A 20,518-nucleotide genomic window follows, 5' to 3' on the forward strand; every position below is an offset into this window, starting at 1 on the left:
GGCATATTTATAGAGGGTATCAGCGGCGACGACCAGCTCCTCCCACATTTTCAGTACGGTCAGACATGCTAACAACCTCTCCGATACCCGCTTCTTCTTGCTCATCTTCCAGAGCCATGATTTCCTCTCGGCTATCCCACCACTTTTCTTCGGACATAGAGAAAGCTTCTTTTCGCAGTTCCTTGATTGTCTTGTCGCCAGACTGTTCCCTCTCCTTAGCAATTTCCATCACGATATTCTGCCATTCTTCAGAAGTGCGGCTGAAGAACTCTCGCAAGCTCTCGAACGGCCGAGGCAAAGGTCGGCTGTCATTGACAATTTGCTCTTCCTCAACTTCGATTTGTTCCATGTCCTTAGTAACAGATAGAACCGTCGCATCTGTGGGGGCAGGCGAAGCAGTATCAATAGACATCGCCTCGGCGTCAGCCTCATCTTCTTCGTCCATTTCATCATCGTCGTCTTCGTCATCCATGTCTTCGTCACTGTCTTCGGCCTCGTTCAAGAGGTTCCAGTTCTCAGGCTCCCTGTAGAATATCTCCCTGACGCCGTCCAGTTTGACTAGATCAATGGAATACATATCGTCGAAAGTGAACTCTCGATCACCCTTCTCAAACGTACCACCAAAGATGAATAGGGTATCATCTTGCACTGCTAGTTGGGCATTGAATCGCTGGTGGGGCATTTCGAAGTGAACAACTGAGGGCTTTGCGGGCTCCACAGGCTCCTCTGGTTGGGGCGTGCTTGTTTCCATATCGTCATCTTCGTCCCGAATTCCGACTTTAGCTTCCAAGGCTCTAAGGTTTGCCAAAAGCTCTTCCTCGTCTGCTTTGCCCCTGTTTTTAGACTTTGCATTTTGATTTGCCTGCTGCTTTTTGCCGGGCGCGCGGGGACGTCGCAGAGTCAACGGGAAGAAACGGTTTCTGTCGGTGGTCCAAGCAAAGAGGGTATTGAAGAACTCGCTGTCAATGCCCTCCTCGCTTAGCTCCACGTCATGGACGCCACCAAACATGATTCCACGACCCTTGTGGTATGCCATTGTAGTGCCAACACGGGGTGGGTTGGGCGTATTAGCAGGCTTTTTTCGTCGCTCCCATCGGACTGTAGGTGCCGTTGACGATGGGGCTTCAGGTGCAGGGGGTGTGATTCTCAGGAACCAAGTATCCTGGTGAACCATGGGCCGCAAAGCCATCTTCTGGGGGCCACCACCCTTTCCTTGCTTACCACCACCCGCAGCCGCCTTCACTCGGGAGTAACCTCCGTAAAGAACAGCTCCAGTCTCATGTGGTAGCAGGGAGAATGATGAGCGAGGGTCAGGCTTTTGGGAAGCAAGGGTCAAGATGGGGTTGGACCAAGTATACTGATTGCAATCATAGATCCACAGGTCCTGCAAGTACTTAGTCTGTTGGGAGGTATCTTGGAATCCACCAAAGAGGATGATGTAGTTCTGTCTTGATATTAGCTCTGTTATGAGAGACTGATGTTGAAATTGAATAACATGCCTTGAAATAGGTCATGCGGTGACCACTTCGAGCGGGTGGGCCTTTGCCTTTAGACTCGAGACGGGTCCATTCTCTTGTGGCTGTGTCTAGGTGCCAAAAATCATTGTAGTGATAGAAAGTGCCTTGCTTCGGCGACGAGAACTCTCCTGCTGATAGTTAGTTTCCGCACAAACAATTTCAACATATCAAGCAAGAAAATGTTACCTCCAAACATATAGATGCCTCCGGAGTTTCCTCCTCGGCACCATGCATGGCCACTTCGAGGAAGGGGACTGTTGGGACTAGTCACTTCTCTCCATTCACCGCGATCAATCAAATAGACGAAAAGATTATTGAAGAAAGTGGCATGCGTTCCGTCAAAGTACTCTCCACCGTAAAGCAACAGCTCATTTCGGTTCGATGGAGATGCTAGCAAGGTTGAAGACGAACGTGGTACCGGTGGCTCAGAAGCAACTTCAGTGACCTTCAAGAATTTGGCCTGTTCTTCGGCATACTGGGCCAGAATGGCATCCAGGTCTGCGTCTTCAGCATCGCTGTCCGCATCTTTGCCCTTGGCTTTGGATCTCTTTTCTTTCTGCGCGGTCTTCTTTGTCTGTTTCGCTGCTACACGCTCCTTGTGCTCGGCGGACTTCTTATTTTTTTTGGCCATTTTGGCTCAATGTTGGATACAGGTGAGTTTTCGCGATCTGCTTTTCGTGGGGCAAAAATTATGCCTTTCCCCACACTGAATTGCCCCCCCTCTATACCAGATCTACGTAGGTGTATTGTTTGCACCACTAGATTCTGTTGAAATGGAAATTCGGCAAATATGAGAATATAGAATAAGATGATGAATCGTATACAGGTTTTAGTTCTTAGTTTAATTTGACCATGTAACTTCTAGTTGAATGTACTTGCTGCCATAGTTAGATCGATTTGTTTGACCGCTCACGTGCCGACGCGTCCATATCAGTTTCGCGATTGTACTGCTCCAAATATCAAGATCGACGGCCATGATAGCAATAGGCCCCCATGACGAAGAATAACTTAGCGACTCATCTTAAATGGTTGATAACCCAAGGGAAACCTCTCCACCTTCCTCTGGCTCAATCCAGCTTGCCTGAACGCAACAATCACGCATCGCAGCAAGCAATCTCCCCCACTGACGAATTCGCGACCCTCGATGACATCCTTGAAGACGTGGAGGATGAGACGTATTTATCAATGGCTAGATTGCTACCTCAATCGGCGAGCAAACCTCGAATGCTGAGCCGACACGACGCGGTCCTCACCAGCACTCCGTCAACCACAAAGAAACGGGCTTCGCCGAAGCAATCAAGCAAAGCGCGAGGTATGTATCCGAGTAAGCCGAATTATGTGGGGATTATTAGATTGACGCAATCTGCACGATGATCAGAGTCCTTTCGAGAACCACCATTATCATCATACAAACCTGCCCCGCTAAAGTCAACTCCATTGCGACCAGACAGTTTCCACGCGCCTGGACACGATGATATTGAATCGATTGATCTGACAGGGGAGCTTGATCGATCTATCCTATCATCCTCGGATACTATCCCGGCTGGTGAGCCCCGCGTATCATGGGCAGAAGAAAGCACACCATGCGGAACTCGTGAAAAACGCGGTAAAAAGCGCAAAAGTGACGAGTACACATCTGATCTTCTTTCCCCATCGAAACATGCGACGAAAGTGCGAACTCCCGCCGCTAGAGACATTATATCGGAACAGCCCACAATTTCACGCCAGACAACCCAGACAACCCAAACAACTAAAACAAACCCCACAAGCGCGGCAAAACGACCCGAATATCATTCACCTGTTGCTCCACGGAGCCACCGGAAACGAGTTATTGCGGATTCAGATGATGACGAGGATCTCTTTGACGACTGGGCCAATAATGAAGATCCCGCCGATAAGATGATCCTGGATGCCGAGGAGAGTCTGTACCCAATACTCCCCGAGATGACTACGCCGGCGAACGAGAAAAAGATCGCGATCAAGCATTCACAATTGGAATCTACACCCAAAGCAGCGTTTCCAACTGCGCAACCATCGACTCAGCCGAAGAAAAGGGCAGATGCCAAAGACCCTATCCCGTTAACACCTTGGTCGAAGCCGTCCAACTCACAGGAAAAGGATCCGGATCTTTTGAAGTTCTTGGCCCTTGGAAACAATGCTTTTGGTCATGCAATCTCCAAATTGAGGTCGACTCTGCAGAAGAACTCTGAGATAGTTTATCAGCAGGCCATGGAGGGTCAGCCAGTCCCAGAATTGATCGCCGAGAACAAGACTCTTGTTTCTCAGATCGAGGTAATTGAATTGCTGCAAAAGCATCAAAACACGCACAAGGGCAGTGTTTCTCGTAAGCAAAACCTAAAGCAAAACCTCATATGTGTGATCTCGCAAGGTTTAGACCCGACAACTATGCCAGAAGAGCTTGCGCAGAGTCGAGCAGTCGAGGCAGAGTTGGAGCGAACCGAAAAAGAAATCTGCCAGCTTCTATCCCAAGCCAACATCCTCGAGTTGGCACACGATTGTCCATCCGACCCTCCTCCCATGAAACATACTCAGCCTACCTTTGAAGCTCACGCAGTCCCACGGGAGCCTCTTTTCTCTTCTTCGCGGGCCGATTTGAACACTGAATTCCGTGGCCAACAGCGTTTTCCTCCAACAAGTCCTAGAAAGACCAAAGAGACACATCGGCCGGATAGCTATGAAAACTCCATTTCTCGGAATATGGGCTCCCCGCCATTGGATTCTATGGACCTTGATGAGTTCGACTGGAATGTCAGCGACGATGAGATATTAGAGGCGGCAGGGGATTTCGATGGTGCTCATCAGATACCCGTTCGTGAGCAAGCCAGTCAACCCCGCAAAGTTTTCGCAGAGACGTCTGGCAACGCCCCCAAGGCCCCCGCTCCGAAGAAGTCGCCCGGTCATAGCGCCTTCTGGTCAAACCATCCATGGTCTCAAGAAGTAAGGAAAGTGTTGAAAGACCGATTCCACCTCCGCGGATTCCGACCTAATCAGCTTGAAGCCATTGATGCAACACTTTCCGGCAAAGATACTTTCATTCTCATGCCTACTGGAGGAGGAAAGTCCCTATGCTATCAATTACCTTCTATAGTTACGGGTGGACGCACAACGGGGGTGACGATCGTGATATCTCCATTGCTGAGTCTGATGGAGGATCAGGTATCACAGCTCCGGAAATTGAACGTTAAGGCATTTATGGTTAACGGCGACACCGATCAAGTGGAAAAATCCTGGATCATGAACCAGCTCTCAAATGCAGGTGGCGAGGGGATGGAGGTCCTGTACATCACTCCTGAGATGCTCAGTAAAAGCCAAGCCTTGATCAGAGCCCTTGATAAGCTTCATCGAGGAAACAGACTAGCACGCCTGGTCATCGACGAGGCCCACTGCGTCAGTCAATGGGGACACGATTTCCGACCTGATTATAAAGAGCTAGGAGAGGTTCGAGCCAGGTTCCCTGGTGTACCGGTTATGGCTCTCACAGCCACCGCCACTGAGAATGTCAAAGTTGACGTGATGCACAATCTCAAAATCACCGACTGTGAAGTGTTTTTGCAGAGTTTCAACCGTCCTAATCTCACCTACGAGGTACGGTCGAAGGGAAAGAATGATGAAGTTTTGGCCAGCATGGCAGAAACCATTACAAACTCATACCGGAATCAGTGCGGAATTATCTACTGCCTCTCGCGAAAGATGTGCGACAAAGTTGCAGAGGATCTACAGGGAAAGTACCGCCTCAAGGCATGTTCTTATCATGCGGGTATGACCTCAAACGCAAAATCGAAAGCTCAGAGTAACTGGCAGCTGGGCCGAGTACATATCATCGTTGCCACCATTGCATTCGGAATGGGAATTGACAAGGCCGATGTGCGATTCGTCATGCACCACAGTATCCCGAAGAGTCTCGAGGGGTATTATCAAGAAACCGGTCGTGCTGGTCGAGACGGCAAGCGTTCTGGCTGCTATCTTTACTACGGCTACAGGGACACAGCAACTTTGAAGCGGATGATTGATGCCGGGGATGGCAGTGGTCAGCAAAAAGGCCGTCAAAAACAGATGTTGCGGAATGTGGTTCAATTTTGTGAGAACCGTAGCGATTGCAGGCGAGTGCAAGTCCTCGCTTATTTTGCGGAATACTTCCGCCAGGAGGACTGCAACAACACTTGTGATAACTGCAAGTCCGGTTTGGTGTTTGAGCTGCATGACTTTACTGAGCAGGCATCCTGGGCCATCAAGATTGTGCGACAATTTCAGAATATGGAGGAGAAGGTGACTGTGCTCTACTGCTGTGACATACTTCGCGGTGACTGTAAACGGCCCAAATCTCCAGGGCATCGCAAGATGCCGGGGTATGGAAAGGGATCTGATCTCGACCGTGCAGCAGCCGAACGTCTGTTCTACCGGCTGCTGGGTGAAGACGCATTGGCCGAAGACAACGTGATCAATAAAAGCGACTTTGCTGTTCAGTATCTCATCCTCGGCCGCCGTGCAGCAGAGTATGAGAGTGGCCAGCGGCAAATGAAACTACAGGTTCGCGCATCCCCGAATAGTAAGGCTAAAGCCAAGAGCAAGCCCTCGGGCGCCGCGCAGAAGAAAAAGTCTGGCAATTCAGGTAGCGATCCTCAGTCCACCATGGTCTCTTCTCCAGTGCAAGCTGCTCAAGACCGCCGCCTTGACCGTTATCAATACACTGATGCTCCAGCCGCACATCTCTCGGCCGGTGAGGATAGTGATGGCTTCGAACCGATTCGAACCACCGGCAAGTCTCGCCGCGCGAATACACGTGAGATGGGTCCTCCAATCACCAGCGATCAGAAGTTGGATCGACTTGATCATATGCATCGTGTAGTCGTGGAGGACTTCCAAGAGCATGCCAAAATCATGCTTCAAGACGTGAGTGATCTCTGTAGTTGCCTATTGGTACACACCATCAAGAAACTGACAACTGCTATAGCTTGTTGTTAAGAAGGGACTTCGGTGCCAACCGTTTTCTGATCAGGTGCTACGTGATATCGGAATATCCTTCCCCAAAAGTAAATACTCATACTTCGACGACATCGGAAGACCTAACTAACAACGTAATAGATCTTGCTGAGCTTTCTGTGATCCCGGGCATCGATAAAGATAAGGTGCAACGCTATGGCCGGCAGATCCTGGGGCTGGTAGATAATGCAAAGCGGCGCTACCTGGAAATGACACAGGAAGCAGAGACCAGCGGCATTGTCCCGGATCCCAATCACCACAACGTCATCAATCTCAGCAGCAGCGACGAGTATAGTGACGACGACTTGTTCATGGATGAGGTTTCCACCTTCAATCTAGATAATCCCGTCTCGACTGCACCCAGCAATGCAGCCGAAAATATCACAAGCCGCTACTTCCCTCCTCCAGCATCTCCAGGGTATGACTCTGGTGACGACTGGGAATCCGGCACTGCGCCTTCTGCCTCCAAGAGTCGCAAACGCCAGCCTGCCAGTGGCAAACGACCAACACGACGGAAACAAGGCTCCACTGGCAGCTGGAAAGGCAAAGGTGCGCGATCAAAAGCAAAATCCGGCGAACGTTCTACAAGCCAGTCATCTGCGCCACGAAAGAACGCCAGGGCCAAACCCCCCAAGTCCACGATTGGAATGATGCCTATTTGATGTCTTGTTATCGTTCTTCCCCGCCTTTTGTCGAGATGTTTATGATTGATTTGGCGTTTACACAAGCGTCTCTAGGTGTTTTCTCATGGTTTACAGGGGGTCATTCAGGGGTCTTCATAGGTGCAGGTTGGTATTTAACATGTTTACAAGACTAGGATATAAGAAGATACATGTACACATCCACGAATTAATAATACCATATTGTCATTCAATCGTGGAAACTTCCACATTCAATTCCCTAGTGAGCGACCAAAATCAATCAATCGAAGCCGCCGTGCATCTCGAGGGTGAAACTGCGCGACCTTGGCTCTTATGAGGAACCTCGAAGACGCCGAATCGCGCTCCAAATCTATGTAGGAGGAGTCAGCCTCCAACATAGCGTCAAGAAGACCATGCATCTCCTTCGCAGCTGCCTCCCTCTTGTTTGTGGAAGGCTGGTCCGCGTTGCGTTTCATAAACTTATCAATCCGCTGCTGTGATCCGTCATCCGTTTCTGCCAGCTCTCTCTGCTTCTTGGGCTTGCCGTGTGCCGTATAACCTGCCTTCAGCGTAGCATCCGACACCTCGAAATCATCGCCCACAGTCGGGCCTCCTAGATCCTCAGCGGCAAGCATTGGAGCAAGAGTCTCATCGATAAACTTATCCAATGAAACCTTGAGGCTCGCGGAGGTGCGGTCCAGTTCTTTATTTTGTTTTTTCTGCAGGGCGAGCTGCTCGCGTGCCACCTGTGACGGAGTCTGCTCTTCCTTTCTCGTGCTCGCATTGCGGATTCTCTGAATCCGCTCTCGGAGTCCGTTTGCGATTGATTGAGAGTCGCGTAGATTGGCCTCTTCGACTCGTAGGCGCTCGCGGTCCACAGATAGATGTTCGGCGGTCATTGTAACCGAGACCTTGTTTTCTTGAACAAGCCGTGCAGTTTCTTCTATGGCTAGAAGTGATGGCAACACCGAGTCTGTTGCTGGGAGCTCATCATTGGACTTGAGAAGCGAGTCGTATGCTTTCTTGGCCCGTCGGGCTTGAGAAATACGGGACCAGGAATCGGTGCCCGATTCTGTTAGGTCAAGGGAATTGAGCTCCCGCAGCTATAACACATGTCAGTCGGGGCATTCTACCATAGTGAGAGTAACATACCCTGTTCAATTCCTCTTGCTGGCGCTTGACTTGCTCTTGAAGTCCTTTCAAGGTTGCATCTAAACGTCGCGTGTAGACATGCAATGCAGTTCCACTGAGAGGCTCTTTTGCTGCCTCATACTCTGCTTCTTGGCGTTTTTGTGCGAATTTCTGGATCTTCTGCACGGTTTGGTCGGATACATCCATGCTTATTGAGTAACGCGAAATGTAAATGTTTCCTTTCAAAAGTAACAAGAATATTTTTAGATATTGTCATTTAGACCTGTAAAATGCAATCAAAATATTGAACACGAGACGAGATGCATCACGCCCATGCAACACGTCATGTGACCAAGCATCGCGCCCTCGACTTCCTTCCCCCATCGTCAACTTTACCTCCTCTCCTTAATCACCGGGATTTCGTTTCATCACCTTCATCAATTTCCTTGTTCTCGCCTTTCTTGGCCTTTCTACCACGTTTTCATCAATCAAACTATTAACTCGTCAGTTTCGAGTTTAGCCCACACACCTTGACCTCAGATTCAGACGTTATCGGAGGCTACAGTGTGGTACAGCAGGCAACGGTTTCTGGCGCTTGATATCTTACTTGCCTCATTTCCTATTTCCCATCGCATTCACCCAAGGATCCCTTTTTCACCCTTTCCGCTTCCTTATCCCTTTCGAGCATCTCGGCAACCCCCCGTGAAGCTTCCCCGGTCGTGACAGCAAAGCCCTCTCACTTGAATCTACACTTCCCGTCTTACATCGGCACTCCCTCAGTACCACCTTTCCTTCACAGCCTCTCCAATCTTTTCAAAGCACCAATCTCCCCTTCCGATCGCCAGCACCAGCACCTTCCGTGGGAATTTCTGGTGTACATAAAACGATCATAAAAGAAGATTTCATTCTTGACACCTTTCCGATTTCACTTGTAAGTGAAAACAAACAGCAGGCACAGAGCATTCAAGATGTCGGCTTCTCCATCCAACCTTCAATCGACCAAGCGTCCTCTCGAGGACCCTTCGTCGCCCTCCGGTCCCAATGACCAGCCTGAGGCCAAGCGCCCAGCGCTGGACAAAGTAGTCAAGAGCGATGCCGAGGCGGAAACAGATGTATCCAGTAGCCAGGTTCCTACTGTCGAAGGTGCCAAGGATACCCAGGGAGATACTGTGGTTCCTGATGCACCCAATGGCAAGGGTCTCCCTGTCGACACCCAACCTATCCAATCAACAGCTTCCCAAGCCGACCGAGCAGGCTCTGACCAACCCCCCCAGGACGAGTCGAGCTGGGTTCACATCCGTGCTGTGATCTCCAGCCCGGAGGCAGCCACCGTGATTGGAAAGGGAGGTGAGAACGTGTCCCAGATTCGTCGTCTGTCCGGTGCCAAGTGCACTGTCAGTGATTATTCTCGTGGTGCAGTGGAACGTATCCTGACCGTCAGCGGTCCCCAGGATGCTGCTGCCAAGGTTAGTTATCCCATTTAATGGGTTGGTTAAGAATATTCGATTTGCTAATGACAAACACCAGGCGTTTGGTTTAATCATCCGTACCCTTAACAATGAACCCCTTGAGGCCCCTTCCACTGCCCAGTCCAAGACGTACCCTCTGCGTTTGCTAATTCCTCACATTCTAATCGGCTCCATCATCGGCAAGGGTGGCAGCCGCATTCGCGAGATCCAGGAGGCTTCCGGCGCTCGCCTGAACGCCTCGGATGCTTGCCTGCCCCTGTCCACCGAACGGTCCCTTGTTATCCTCGGTGTTGCGGATGCTGTCCACATTGCTACCTACTATGTTGCCGTCACCTTGGTCGAGCAGCTGTCAGAACGTTATGGCGGCCCCGCGGCTTCGGCATATGCCACTCGCAGCGGTGGTCCTGCCGGTGCTGTCCCTGGTGGTATGCAGGTTGTGCCGTACGTTCCTCAGCCCGCCGGCGGCCAATATGGCCACCCCGAGACTTTCAAGCGTCACCACCCTCACTCCAACCGTGCCGGTGCCGGTGCATTCGGTGTTCCCTACCTGCCCGGTCAGCCAGCTCCTGCTCCTGTCCCTCAGACCCCAATGCACTTCCCCGCCGCTCCCCATGCCCCTTACGGCGGCGCAGGACCCCACCAGCCCGCTCCCTACGTTGGCGGTCCTCAGCAGCCGACCCCTGGCCGTGGACCTCCAACTGCCCCTGCTCCCGTGGGCGGCGCCATACCCGGTCAGCCACTGACTCAGCAGATCTATATCCCCAATGACATGGTTGGCGCCATCATCGGCAAGGGTGGCGCTAAAATTAACGAGATACGCCATCTCAGCGGCAGTGTCATCAAGATCAACGAGCCCCAAGAGAGCAGCAACGAGCGTCTGGTTACTATCACTGGTACCGCGGAGTGCAACCAGATGGCTTTGTACATGCTCTATTCCCGACTTGGTTCGTATTCCCCTTCCCAGGACGAAGCTTCTTGTGCCCAGGATCTAACGGATGGACCAGAGAGTGAGAAACACCGGATCTAAGTCTAGCAGCGTAACATACGCTTTCTATGAGAGTCTTATTGCGGGGTTTCTGCCCAAAAGTCTACGGTGGTTAATGAAGTCTCTTTTTCTTTGCCTTCGCTTTCTCTCAGGGTGTTATTCCTTTTTTTCCTTTTACTTTCTTGTTGTATCTTATTCCAGGGCGTGTGATTTGGTTTTTTTTTTTTGCCTTTCTAATAACAATTCCCGCAATTATCCCTTTGAATCAAGTAGCCCTTTCCCATTCCACTACCTGCTCTAATTACCACCGACATTCTATGATTCACGCAACACAGCTCAAATTACATCCAACCCCCCAACACTAATCCACGACGCCTCGCTCTCTTTTCCTTCTCTCTCTTTTCCTCTTGCCGCTCTTTTTCTACCTCCTTGGAACACCTAACCCTCAATCTTTTGAAAACTGACATGTTTCATCTCCAATCCAGGAATAGGCGGCAGCATCTTCTCTCTCAGAGGCGCAATACTCTCGGCAAACTTCTCTGTCGCCTTGACCTTGAGGTGCGTCTCTATACTATCCCAACCAACAGCGAGGAGGTGCGCGAATGCTTCCCCAGTCGGACTCTTCTCGTGCGGCAGCTTACTCGGCCGGTCGACATGCCCCATCGACCACGACCGCGGCCCCGCTGACTGTGGCAGCTGCTCGACTAGTGCAGTGCGGAAGTTGATCAAGTCCGCATTGACCTTCCTTACTGCTAGCACTTCGAGGTCACTCGGGAACGACAGCGTGCACAGCTCAGTCACGGGGTTTTTGGTTAGAGTTTCTGTGCTGGAGAGTGGTGGGCTAAAAGTGATGCGAAGTGACGATGGCGGCTGGGGATTGTCTGGGGCCAGGAAGGGGTCAAGCTGTCGGATGTTTACTGAGCCGCGGGCGTCCGTCCATTCTGTTGGTTTGGTTAGGCTGTAACTTGTAGGTTTGTGGGGAGGTGGGTATATTATAGCTTGAGGGTTGTTTCTAGAGGATGCTGAACTCACCTACAACCCAGACGATGGCGTCTTCGTCTTCGGAAGTGCGTCCCCAGGATGAGTTCTCATGACCGCTTTGCTGTTGGGTCGCGCGGAAGATCTTCAGTAGAGCCTCGCCTTCTTCGCTGGATGGATCTTCGGGCTTGACGGAAGATTTGACGCGGAAAAAGATGACCTGACTAACATTTTGAGACATGATGGGTTAGTGCTTTTCTCAATGATAGTGTGGTTGTTGGGAGAAACATCAAAATACAGATGGCTGATGTCACGGGATGATGTCACTCATAACATAGAACCCCAATTAGGAAACTACCTTGGCACCTTCCTTTCTTCCTTCCTTATACAGTTACCTAGATAGTATATTCAATAGAATTATGGCCAAGCACCTGAGTTCTCTTTTCGTCTCTTCTCTTCTAATCCCTTCTCATCCCTTTCCTCAATATCATGCAATCATACATATCCACAATGATGTCCGGCTTATCTCTCCCATCCAAGCTTACAGCAACTGAACTGTACTTCATCACTCTCCTTTCAATCTGGCTCTTCTGCCCTAGCCTCACATTCCGCCTAGTGAAATGGATGGTCTTCTGGGAATCTGTGGGTTTCCTCATGTTGTTCCATTTGATCGCTTATGAGCTCTTGATCGTGTGGCTTCTCATCTTGTCCCAAACTGAAATTATGGCTCATCTCATACATGTGTATTACCATTGGTTGTGGACGCTGGTGACCACTCAAACCCAAAGATACCCACATCGCTATCGCCTCGCCTGAGCATGGATGCCGTCCGAGAGTGCGCCTGGTTCCTCGGCGGAATCGAACCGCCGTGTTGGAAACTTCCTGGCTGTGCAGTGGGAGATACTCCACAAGTTGATGCGGATTGTGATTTTGTTCTCGCAACATGATCTAGGGTAAGAAGGTGCTGAGTATACCTTTCAGGACCTCTAATGTCTGCTTCTTTGACACTCTAGGTCCTTTCGCGTTTGGTACTCAACTAATCTATCTGCTATAGATATCTTGTTAATATTGAGATTTGGTTGAAAGGCAACCAAATAACACTTCCTGACACTGGTTGCGGTTCAAATTTGTCGAGCCAGAACCGCAGACTGGGGAATTTGATCAAAATATGGATTCCATAAACCGGGACTTACGGTTGAGGTGTTATTGGCTACTTATGAAAATATACGTCTTTCCTGGGGCCTTGTCCCTTTTCTCATTTCAACATAGCTGCTATATTCATCTATTAGATAACTTTAGAGAACCCTATCGACTGCACACCTCCACATACTTCTTGCCTTAATCCGATACAAGGATAGTCCGACAGCTTATGCACCTTTTGTGGATGTCTTTTTGGAGGTCTTCTCGCACATAACTGTTTCCTTGTCGAACTAAAGGAAAAGCACTTCCCGATCAAGATGCACCTTCTGCGCGCGGATTTCTCTGAGCCACCAGATTGCCAGAGCCTCAGCCTGAGCCATAAAATCAATGAAGTTCTCTTCCTTAGGGAATTTAACAATTGGTAACGAGAGACAGAAGTGTCGCTTATAATGCTGTGCGGAAGTGAAGATACCGGTATTGTGGCTTTGAATCTGCTTAACCACAAACTCCATCAGCTGTTCATCACTATGAGTATGCTTCATTGCTTCGGGGAAATCTATAGTAATCCAAAGAGCGGTGACGTCCTCGGGGTCCACCATACGCTCGGAGTTCACTATGAAAGGACACCTATCCAACATGCGTTCTGGCATCTTGCTGATAGATGAAATTGGTTTATGGGAGGGTTGGGTTGGATATATATTTAGTGGGTTGCTGGTGGTGCTGGTGGTGTTAATGTAGACTCGGGGACATCGGCCTTTTATATGGGTTTTACGTCGTAGGCTAGAAGAAAGACGTTTTGACATGCATTATATAATGGCTTTATATACAACAAAGATATATCTGTCTTTGATGAACAACCTTGAAGCTAGTCTTGTTCTATCTCGAGGTGTAAGGATGTGCATTCTCTTTGCCTTTGTTACTCCTGCCCTGACTATGCCATTGATCGAACTACATTCTTTGTCAAGCGCTATGGATGTGTCTAAAGATAGGGAGCTGGTCAAGTTCGACTTCCAACCTTGGAAGCAGTTCCGCATGCGAATACAGGACTTGACAACTAGACCTCGTCAGGAGGTAAGCTTACGGAAAGAACTGCATGTAGATAGGGCTTGCATTTGATAGCTAATTTCGCCACTCATCGTAGCGCTGAAAAAAGATCCGCTACGTACGTATGTGCATGCCATGACTCCCTGGCCCAATTAAGACCATCCACCTGATACCAATCCACGCTGAAAGCAAATTCCCCAAATCTCGGATAAGAATCGTGAGAGAAAAACCAAATGAAAGCAAATGAGAAATGAGAAGAAAGAGAGAAGAAAACTACCACTCATCGACGCCGCGCACCTTGGCCTGCTTGTCCTCGAAGGCCTTCTTCAAGTTGGCATTCAAGTGCTGACGACGTGATTTTTTGGCCTTGTATTCGATGGCGTCTTCTTGCGGGAGGGCAGGCTCGCCAGCACCCTCCACGCTGCGGAGACGGCTGTGTCTCACCGAGCCATTGATGCTGGCACGGAAGTTGAGACCGCGCGAAACGGACTCGGGGGTGTGATAGGCGCTACCGTCAATCGAGCCTCGTGACCCAGGAGTCATGGGAATACGGCCAGCAATGTTCTTGCGAGGAGTAGAGAATGGGGACGCCTCGCGGCTTGGGGGTCCTGTGGGAGCAATGTCCACGCCGAGCTTGCGCATCTGTGCCTCGAGAACATCGATGTCTGTGCTCTTTCCCTCAGCCATGCTCATCATAGTAGTAATGGTCTTGGTGACAGCCTCGACGGTTGGCCGGTTTCTGCTTGTCCTATTCGCCTGCGGAATATCGGCAATTTTGGCACGCAGGAGAGAGACTGCCTGTTCAAGCGCGGTCATCTTGACCTGGATATTGGTGAATATGGTGCGCAGATCATGCTGGAGCGCACCTTGCTCGGCAGAAAGTGGTGCTTCGAGAATAGCGCCGATGTCAGTGTGTGCGTCAAGGGTCTTGCGGATGCTTGCAAACTGGCCTCGCAAGGTGACGATCTGCTTTGTGAGCAGGTCACGGCATGCATCGAGCTTTTCATCCACTCCTTGTACCCGCTGGTTGTCCAATGATTGCACAATCGAAGCAATCATTTCTTCAAATCTCTCAATGTCCTTCAAGGTCATCTTCGTGTCGAGAATGTCAGCGGGCTGGTCGCTCTTGAGGACCATCACCCACTCATCAATATCAGAGGGCGTATTGGGCTGCTGGTACAGAAGGAATCCCGCCAATGACCTAGCATTTATACCCAAAGTATCTACCATAGAGTTGATGTCACGATAGAGTCGTTCGACCTGGCCGGCAATCCCTGGCTTTGCGGTCTCGCCCATGTAGTTTTGATGGGCCAAAAATGGATCCAGGGTATCAACGGGCTCAACAGGTTGAGCCAGCTCATCGCGGAGTCTATCGTCGTCGTCATCGTCTGACAAAGATAGAACATCATCTTCCTGAAGTTGAGCTGCTGCATGTGCGCGTGCTTGCTTCTCTTGCTCCTCGCGAGCAACGTCACTGGCCTTTCTCAACTGGCCATCACGCTGGGCAATCTGGGTAAGAGATGCCTTGCGCGAGTGCAACGCGCCTGTGGACCCCTTACGGCTATGGGATTTCTCAGAGAATAGCACGTTCTTTTTCCCTCCGACCCTAACCGGGCTCGGTGACCGGTAGGGCTCACGATTACCTTGGGAAATGGGGCCCGGGGGAGGAAGCAGTGGTTGCTTGGGCATCTCCCCAAATAGCTGGCGGGGAAGGCGGCCTTTGTCATCCGCGTTTCGAGCAGGACTGCTGAAGAATCCTCCGGTGGAGCTTTGCTCGGAAACTGCACCAAACGAGCTCTGAGCGGATGGCTTGGATTTAGCGAGAAATGCTTCATCATGTGTGATTTCTTCGCCGCTATCGCTGAAATTCGACTCATCTGCGGCCTCGGAGTCTTCGTCGGAGATGCCTGATTCATCAGATTCATCTGGGATTGGGACAGCCTCTTCGGAAGGTTTAGTTTTTGGCTTTGCAGTAAAGTCAGGCGGCAGAGGTGCGTCCTCAGGGACAACTACAGCCTCGGGCTTTTTGGGCTTTGTTAGGAAGTCAGGAGGAAGGGGAGCGTCGTCTGTCTTGGGTGCAGACTTCTTCTGGGTGAGGAAGTCGGGAGGAAGGGGAGCGTCGTCTGTCTTGGGTGCAGACTTCTTCTGGGTGAGGAAGTCGGGAGGAAGCGGGGCATCATCGGTCTTCGAGGCAGGCTTTTTCTGGGTGAGGAAGTCGGGAGGAAGCGGGGCATCATCGGTCTTCGAGGCTGGCTTTTTCTGGGAGAGGAAATCGGGGGGGGAGAGGAGCGTCATCTTCAGATTTTAGTGAAGACTTCTTCGCCTTAGTGAAATCGGGAGGAAGGGGGGCATCCTCGACGGAGCACTTCGACACGTTGGAAGAAGCAGAAGTATCTCCGGCGGCATAACTAGCCCGGCTGGTGGAATCGGGTGGCAATGGTGCCTCCACATCGATACTTGATGTGTTAGGCCAATTCTTCTTGGGTGTCTCTGTCTTATCAGACAGTACTGACAATGGGCTGGTCACGCGGTTTTTGTCGGCATTGGGGCCAAACATCGACATGGTGTTCCCGGCTGGAGTCGTTGTCTTTGAACTGAACATTGATGTGGGAGTCTGTGAAGCAGGTTTGCTTGCCCCGCCGAAGATTGAGAATGTCTCCTTATTCACAGGTTCGATATCTTCAGTGTCATCCATTGATTCACTCGGTGACGAGCTTCCCTTGCGGGACGTTGACACCATCTTGTCAAAGGAGCCACCAAATGAGAACGCCCCGGAAGAAGATTTGTCTTCTTTTGGCTCATCTTTGGCAGGCGAGACTTGGTCCTTGAAGGTAGACTTGAGTTCAAAGCCACCTTGCGCAGCGCCACCAAAGGGATTCTTGGCTTCTTTTGCAGCTGGAGGTGGGAACGAGGTCTGAGGCTTGGCTCCAAAGGGTGAGGCAGAGCTCTTAGCGAAAGCACTTTCACTAGAAGAGGCGGCTCCGAAGGGTGAGCCTTTTGACTGTGTTGCGGCGAACGGCGACTCGCCTGACTTCTTTGCCGCGAATGGTGACTCGTCTGACTTCTTTGCTGCGAATGGTGACTCGCCCGACTTTGCTGTCGCAAAGCCACTGAAGCCGCCTCCACCGGAGAAAGAGCTAAATCCACCACCGCTAGATGCTGCTCCACTGGCCCCGAATGGATTTGCTGGGGCACTAGGCTGTGCAAGTCCAGATCCCATGACTCCAAATCCAGACTTCCCGAACTGTGGTTGCCCAGGAGTACTGGGGGTGCCGAAGGATGCGCCCGGCTGGGAGGGGGTCCCAAAAGAGGGAGCACTAGCCGGGGTTGATGGCTTTCCAAAGGCCGGGGTAGAGCTTCCACCAAGCTGGGACGGACTGCCAAATGCCGGAGAGCTTGGTTTCCCAAAAGCAGTCGCGCCCATAGTTGAAGCGCCCATGCGTGACGGGGTACCAAAGGCAGGAGCTCCCGCCGGCTCCCCGAAACCTGACCGGCCGAATGCTGGAGCTCCAAATGATGACCGGCCAAATGTAGGTTGCTGTGCAGGAGCTGCGGCCGGGGTTGAAGCTATAGCCTGTGGCTGAGATGGAGCTTGGGTTGCCTGACCAGACGAAATCAATCCAGAATATGGGATGTTTTGACGAATGGAATCAGCGTAAACGAACCACCAAGATGTGAGAATACCATCATTATTCAAAAGAAGAACCCCGGGAAGAGGCGTCGAGCTCTCCAGGATATCAGAACCTGGAAGCGGTGCAATGACATTTTCCGTGGCTGACAGATTTTGTGCCAGGCCAATGACGGATGTCTCATCTCCAGAGTCCTTCAACGGGACACTGGCACGTTTGGTGTCATCGCTTAATTCTGTGGTCATGAACTGACCAACATGGAGCTTAGTCCGCTCATCGTTCGCCAGAGGTTGATCAGATCGCGTGATCAGTCCGAGATCTGTCGACGCAGTTGACGCGATGATCAAAACATCTTTCAAGTGAGGCTTATAGTCTCTGATTCGGGTGATAAATTGGAATGCGGGGCCACGCTTCAGCATAAAGCCCATAGTCGAGCAGACTTCTGGCAATTTCTGGATGAGGAACGGTGCCTGCTTACGGCGGGTTATGATGTAGTATGAAGAAGGTGGGTTCATTCCCATATCATCCTCTGAAACATTTGGTGTGTATGTCACAAAGAAAACATCGTTTTCAAGCCATGAGATTGATGAAACTGTGTAATTGTGAGTAAAAGCATATCTTTGGTTCTGGCAATTGTTTGGAACTTACTGTGGCAATCTCCCTCCAAATCAGATGGCCGAGGGACTTCGGCCTTCTTCGTTCCATCTGGGGTCATCTGATATCCAGTGCCATCGGCCAATCCAGCAACAAGCTGCTTTCCTTTGTTGCTCCATGAAGCACAGCTGACGCCATCCTTGAGGACCGGGCCATTGGGTCCATGAACTAGGCTCCCGGCCTTGAGATCGGCGATAAGAAGCTCGCCGTTAACAGTGACCAGCGCGACAAGTGTGGAGGAAGGGTCGGGGTTTGGCACCATTGCGCGCAGCGACACACCATTCGTGGGAATTGAGATCGCTGGCTGCGCATTTCCTTGAACGAGGGTGTTTGTATCGAAAATCGAGATTACGGGCCCATTCTCAGTGGCGAGAATCAAGCCGTCATCGCCCGGTGTGAATGCCACATGAGTGGGACGAGAAGGAAGGGGAATTGTGGCGATGGGCTGAAATGGCTTCGTTTTCTCCATATCTTCTCCAGCCGGCGCCTCGATTGACTTTCTCACAACATCGGCGGTGCTGATTACCAGTGCATCTGGACCAGCGCCAACAATGAGGCCTTTGGTGTGTGCGACAGCCAGAAGTGAGGAAGTAGGAGCAGGAAGCGCGTCGTCGGGCCATGCCGTTGGGAGGAAGCGGATATTTGCATCCCCGGAGACGCCTTTGAACCCGACTTCCTAGAGCTATATTAGAGAGAATGATCGTGTTGGGTGATAGTTGTGGACATACATCTGTAAAAACATCCGGAAGCTCTGAACCAAGCTCCGCAGAGGCGCTTCCCCCAGCGGGGCTGGACGCACCGAAGTTAAAGGCCATTCTAAGCTTTTCCGAGTTGAATGACCCAGATAGAGAACGTGTGCTTTCGCTTAAAGGAGAGCTATGTCTGAGAGCATTAGGTGAAGGTGAGGTGGGAGGTGTAGAGAGCGAACGTCGATAGAGTGACTGAGGACTCCGGGAGAAAAGGTTGAGAGTATGCGCGAAAATCTTGAGGTTGCGCGGCTTCCCAGGAATGAGAAGGCAAGCAAAGAATAAAAAGGGACACGACGGGTATCGCCGATGCGCAAAGGGTTAGAAAGAGAAGTCAAGAGAGACTACATAAAGAAGAGCATTGAATTCGAAAATAATGTCCGGGTAAAAACACCTTGTTTGTGCCTGACGTTTAAGGCGACAATTTAGGCTGCGGGAGCTTCGTCACTCCAAACAGCTCACTTCCTCTTCACTTCTATCTCCAGCTTGCTATCCCATTCGTCCATCCATCCTTCTCGTTCTCCCCTCATATTCGAATTTCGCTCCTGTTTCTTTCTATACCTACTATCTATCTTGATAATCAGTTCAGCTGGTCGCGAACACCAGCGTTGTCACGATGCCGGGCTTCGACTTCACAAACTACAACCGCAATGCGGCGCTTCATGCCAGGGGTGTTCCCCTTCCCAAGGCCACAAGTACCGGTACAACAATTGTGGGCTGTGTCTACGATAAGGGTGTTGTGGTACGGCCCCAAGCGATGCGAGGAGATCCAAAGTGACCAAGGAGCTGACTCGAATCGCCATTACAGATTGCAGCAGATACCCGAGCTACCAGCGGTCCTATAGTAGCAGACAAGGTAAGATATACTGATCAAACCTTCTGCATTTTCTTTTTGGGAGGTATCTGATATTCTTTGTCTGTAGAACTGCGAGAAGCTACACTACATCGCGCCGAAGATCTGGTGTGCTGGAGCCGGTACCGCCGCCGATACCGAATTCACCACGGCTCTCATCAGCTCCAACGTCGAACTGCACTCGCTATCAACAGGCCGCGACCCCCGTGTGATCACCTGTATGACGATGCTCAAGCAGCACCTCTTCCGGTACCAAGGCCACATCGGAGCGTACCTGGTTGTTGCAGGCGTCGACCCGACCGGTACGGGACTGTACACTGTGCATGCACACGGATCCACAGACAAGCTGCCGTATGTGACGATGGGATCCGGATCGCTAGCTGCGATGTCGGTGTTTGAGTCGACCTGGCAGCCAAACCTGGACCGACAGGGCGCCATCGACATCTGCGCTGAGGCAATCAAGGCTGGTATCTTCAACGATCTGGGCTCTGGTAGCAACGTCGACGTGTGTGTGATCGAGAAGGACCAGCCCACCCAGCTGCTCCGCAACTACATGAAGCCCAACGAACGCCCGCAGAAGGAGCGCAACTACCGCTTCCCCCGTGGTACCACTGCTTATTTGGACCAGAGGGTTATCAGCAAGGAAGATATGAAGAAATATGTCACGATCGAAACTCTGTCCGGTGATACTAACCTTGCTACTGGGGACAGCATGGAAGTTGATACTTAG

The 20,518-nt window shown here is 51.0% G+C and overlaps 9 protein-coding genes across 9 annotated transcripts; 4 read left to right on the forward strand and 5 right to left on the reverse strand.

Moving 5' to 3' along the window:
* Positions 1-19: 19 nt before the first annotated feature.
* N7447_001672 (putative Kelch repeats protein) lies at positions 20-2,148 on the reverse strand (the record flags this gene model as incomplete). Its single annotated transcript, XM_057225948.1, has 3 exons — positions 20-1,444; positions 1,500-1,645; positions 1,704-2,148. 3 exons carry the CDS (start codon positions 2,146-2,148, stop codon positions 20-22), a joined length of 2,016 nt encoding a protein of 671 aa, XP_057089964.1.
* Positions 2,149-2,510: 362 nt separating this feature from the next.
* On the forward strand, positions 2,511-7,180 carry N7447_001673 (uncharacterized protein; the record flags this gene model as incomplete). Its single annotated transcript, XM_057225949.1, has 4 exons — positions 2,511-2,829; positions 2,896-6,428; positions 6,490-6,568; positions 6,621-7,180. 4 exons carry the CDS (start codon positions 2,511-2,513, stop codon positions 7,178-7,180), a joined length of 4,491 nt encoding a protein of 1,496 aa, XP_057089965.1.
* A 230-nt stretch (positions 7,181-7,410) lies between these two features.
* Positions 7,411-8,497, reverse strand: N7447_001674 (uncharacterized protein; the record flags this gene model as incomplete). Its single annotated transcript, XM_057225950.1, has 2 exons — positions 7,411-8,262; positions 8,312-8,497. 2 exons carry the CDS (start codon positions 8,495-8,497, stop codon positions 7,411-7,413), a joined length of 1,038 nt encoding a protein of 345 aa, XP_057089966.1.
* Positions 8,498-9,258: 761 nt separating this feature from the next.
* On the forward strand, positions 9,259-10,786 carry N7447_001675 (telomere maintenance protein PBP2; the record flags this gene model as incomplete). Its single annotated transcript, XM_057225951.1, has 2 exons — positions 9,259-9,756; positions 9,818-10,786. The coding sequence occupies 2 exons, from the start codon at positions 9,259-9,261 to the stop codon at positions 10,784-10,786; spliced, it is 1,467 nt and encodes a 488-aa protein (XP_057089967.1).
* A 396-nt stretch (positions 10,787-11,182) lies between these two features.
* On the reverse strand, positions 11,183-11,963 carry N7447_001676 (uncharacterized protein; the record flags this gene model as incomplete). The annotated part of the gene is made up of 2 exons (XM_057225952.1): positions 11,183-11,685; positions 11,777-11,963. The coding sequence occupies 2 exons, from the start codon at positions 11,961-11,963 to the stop codon at positions 11,183-11,185; spliced, it is 690 nt and encodes a 229-aa protein (XP_057089968.1).
* A 581-nt stretch (positions 11,964-12,544) lies between these two features.
* On the forward strand, positions 12,545-12,903 carry N7447_001677 (uncharacterized protein; the record flags this gene model as incomplete). The annotated part of the gene is made up of 2 exons (XM_057225953.1): positions 12,545-12,675; positions 12,777-12,903. The coding sequence occupies 2 exons, from the start codon at positions 12,545-12,547 to the stop codon at positions 12,901-12,903; spliced, it is 258 nt and encodes an 85-aa protein (XP_057089969.1).
* A 249-nt stretch (positions 12,904-13,152) lies between these two features.
* On the reverse strand, positions 13,153-13,512 carry N7447_001678 (uncharacterized protein; the record flags this gene model as incomplete). The annotated part of the gene is made up of 1 exon (XM_057225954.1): positions 13,153-13,512. One exon carries the CDS (start codon positions 13,510-13,512, stop codon positions 13,153-13,155), a length of 360 nt encoding a protein of 119 aa, XP_057089970.1.
* A 667-nt stretch (positions 13,513-14,179) lies between these two features.
* N7447_001679 (FG-nucleoporin NUP159) lies at positions 14,180-19,004 on the reverse strand (the record flags this gene model as incomplete). The annotated part of the gene is made up of 4 exons (XM_057225955.1): positions 14,180-16,201; positions 16,266-18,127; positions 18,184-18,865; positions 18,918-19,004. 4 exons carry the CDS (start codon positions 19,002-19,004, stop codon positions 14,180-14,182), a joined length of 4,653 nt encoding a protein of 1,550 aa, XP_057089971.1.
* A 547-nt stretch (positions 19,005-19,551) lies between these two features.
* pup1 (proteasome core particle subunit beta 2) lies at positions 19,552-20,518 on the forward strand (the record flags this gene model as incomplete). The annotated part of the gene is made up of 3 exons (XM_057225956.1): positions 19,552-19,677; positions 19,744-19,791; positions 19,859-20,518. 3 exons carry the CDS (start codon positions 19,552-19,554, stop codon positions 20,516-20,518), a joined length of 834 nt encoding a protein of 277 aa, XP_057089972.1.

This window comes from Penicillium robsamsonii (genome assembly GCF_028829455.1).
Source record: "Penicillium robsamsonii strain IBT 29466 chromosome Unknown utg000001l_segment0_segment0, whole genome shotgun sequence".
NCBI classification, from domain to species: Eukaryota; Fungi; Ascomycota; class Eurotiomycetes; order Eurotiales; family Aspergillaceae; genus Penicillium; species Penicillium robsamsonii.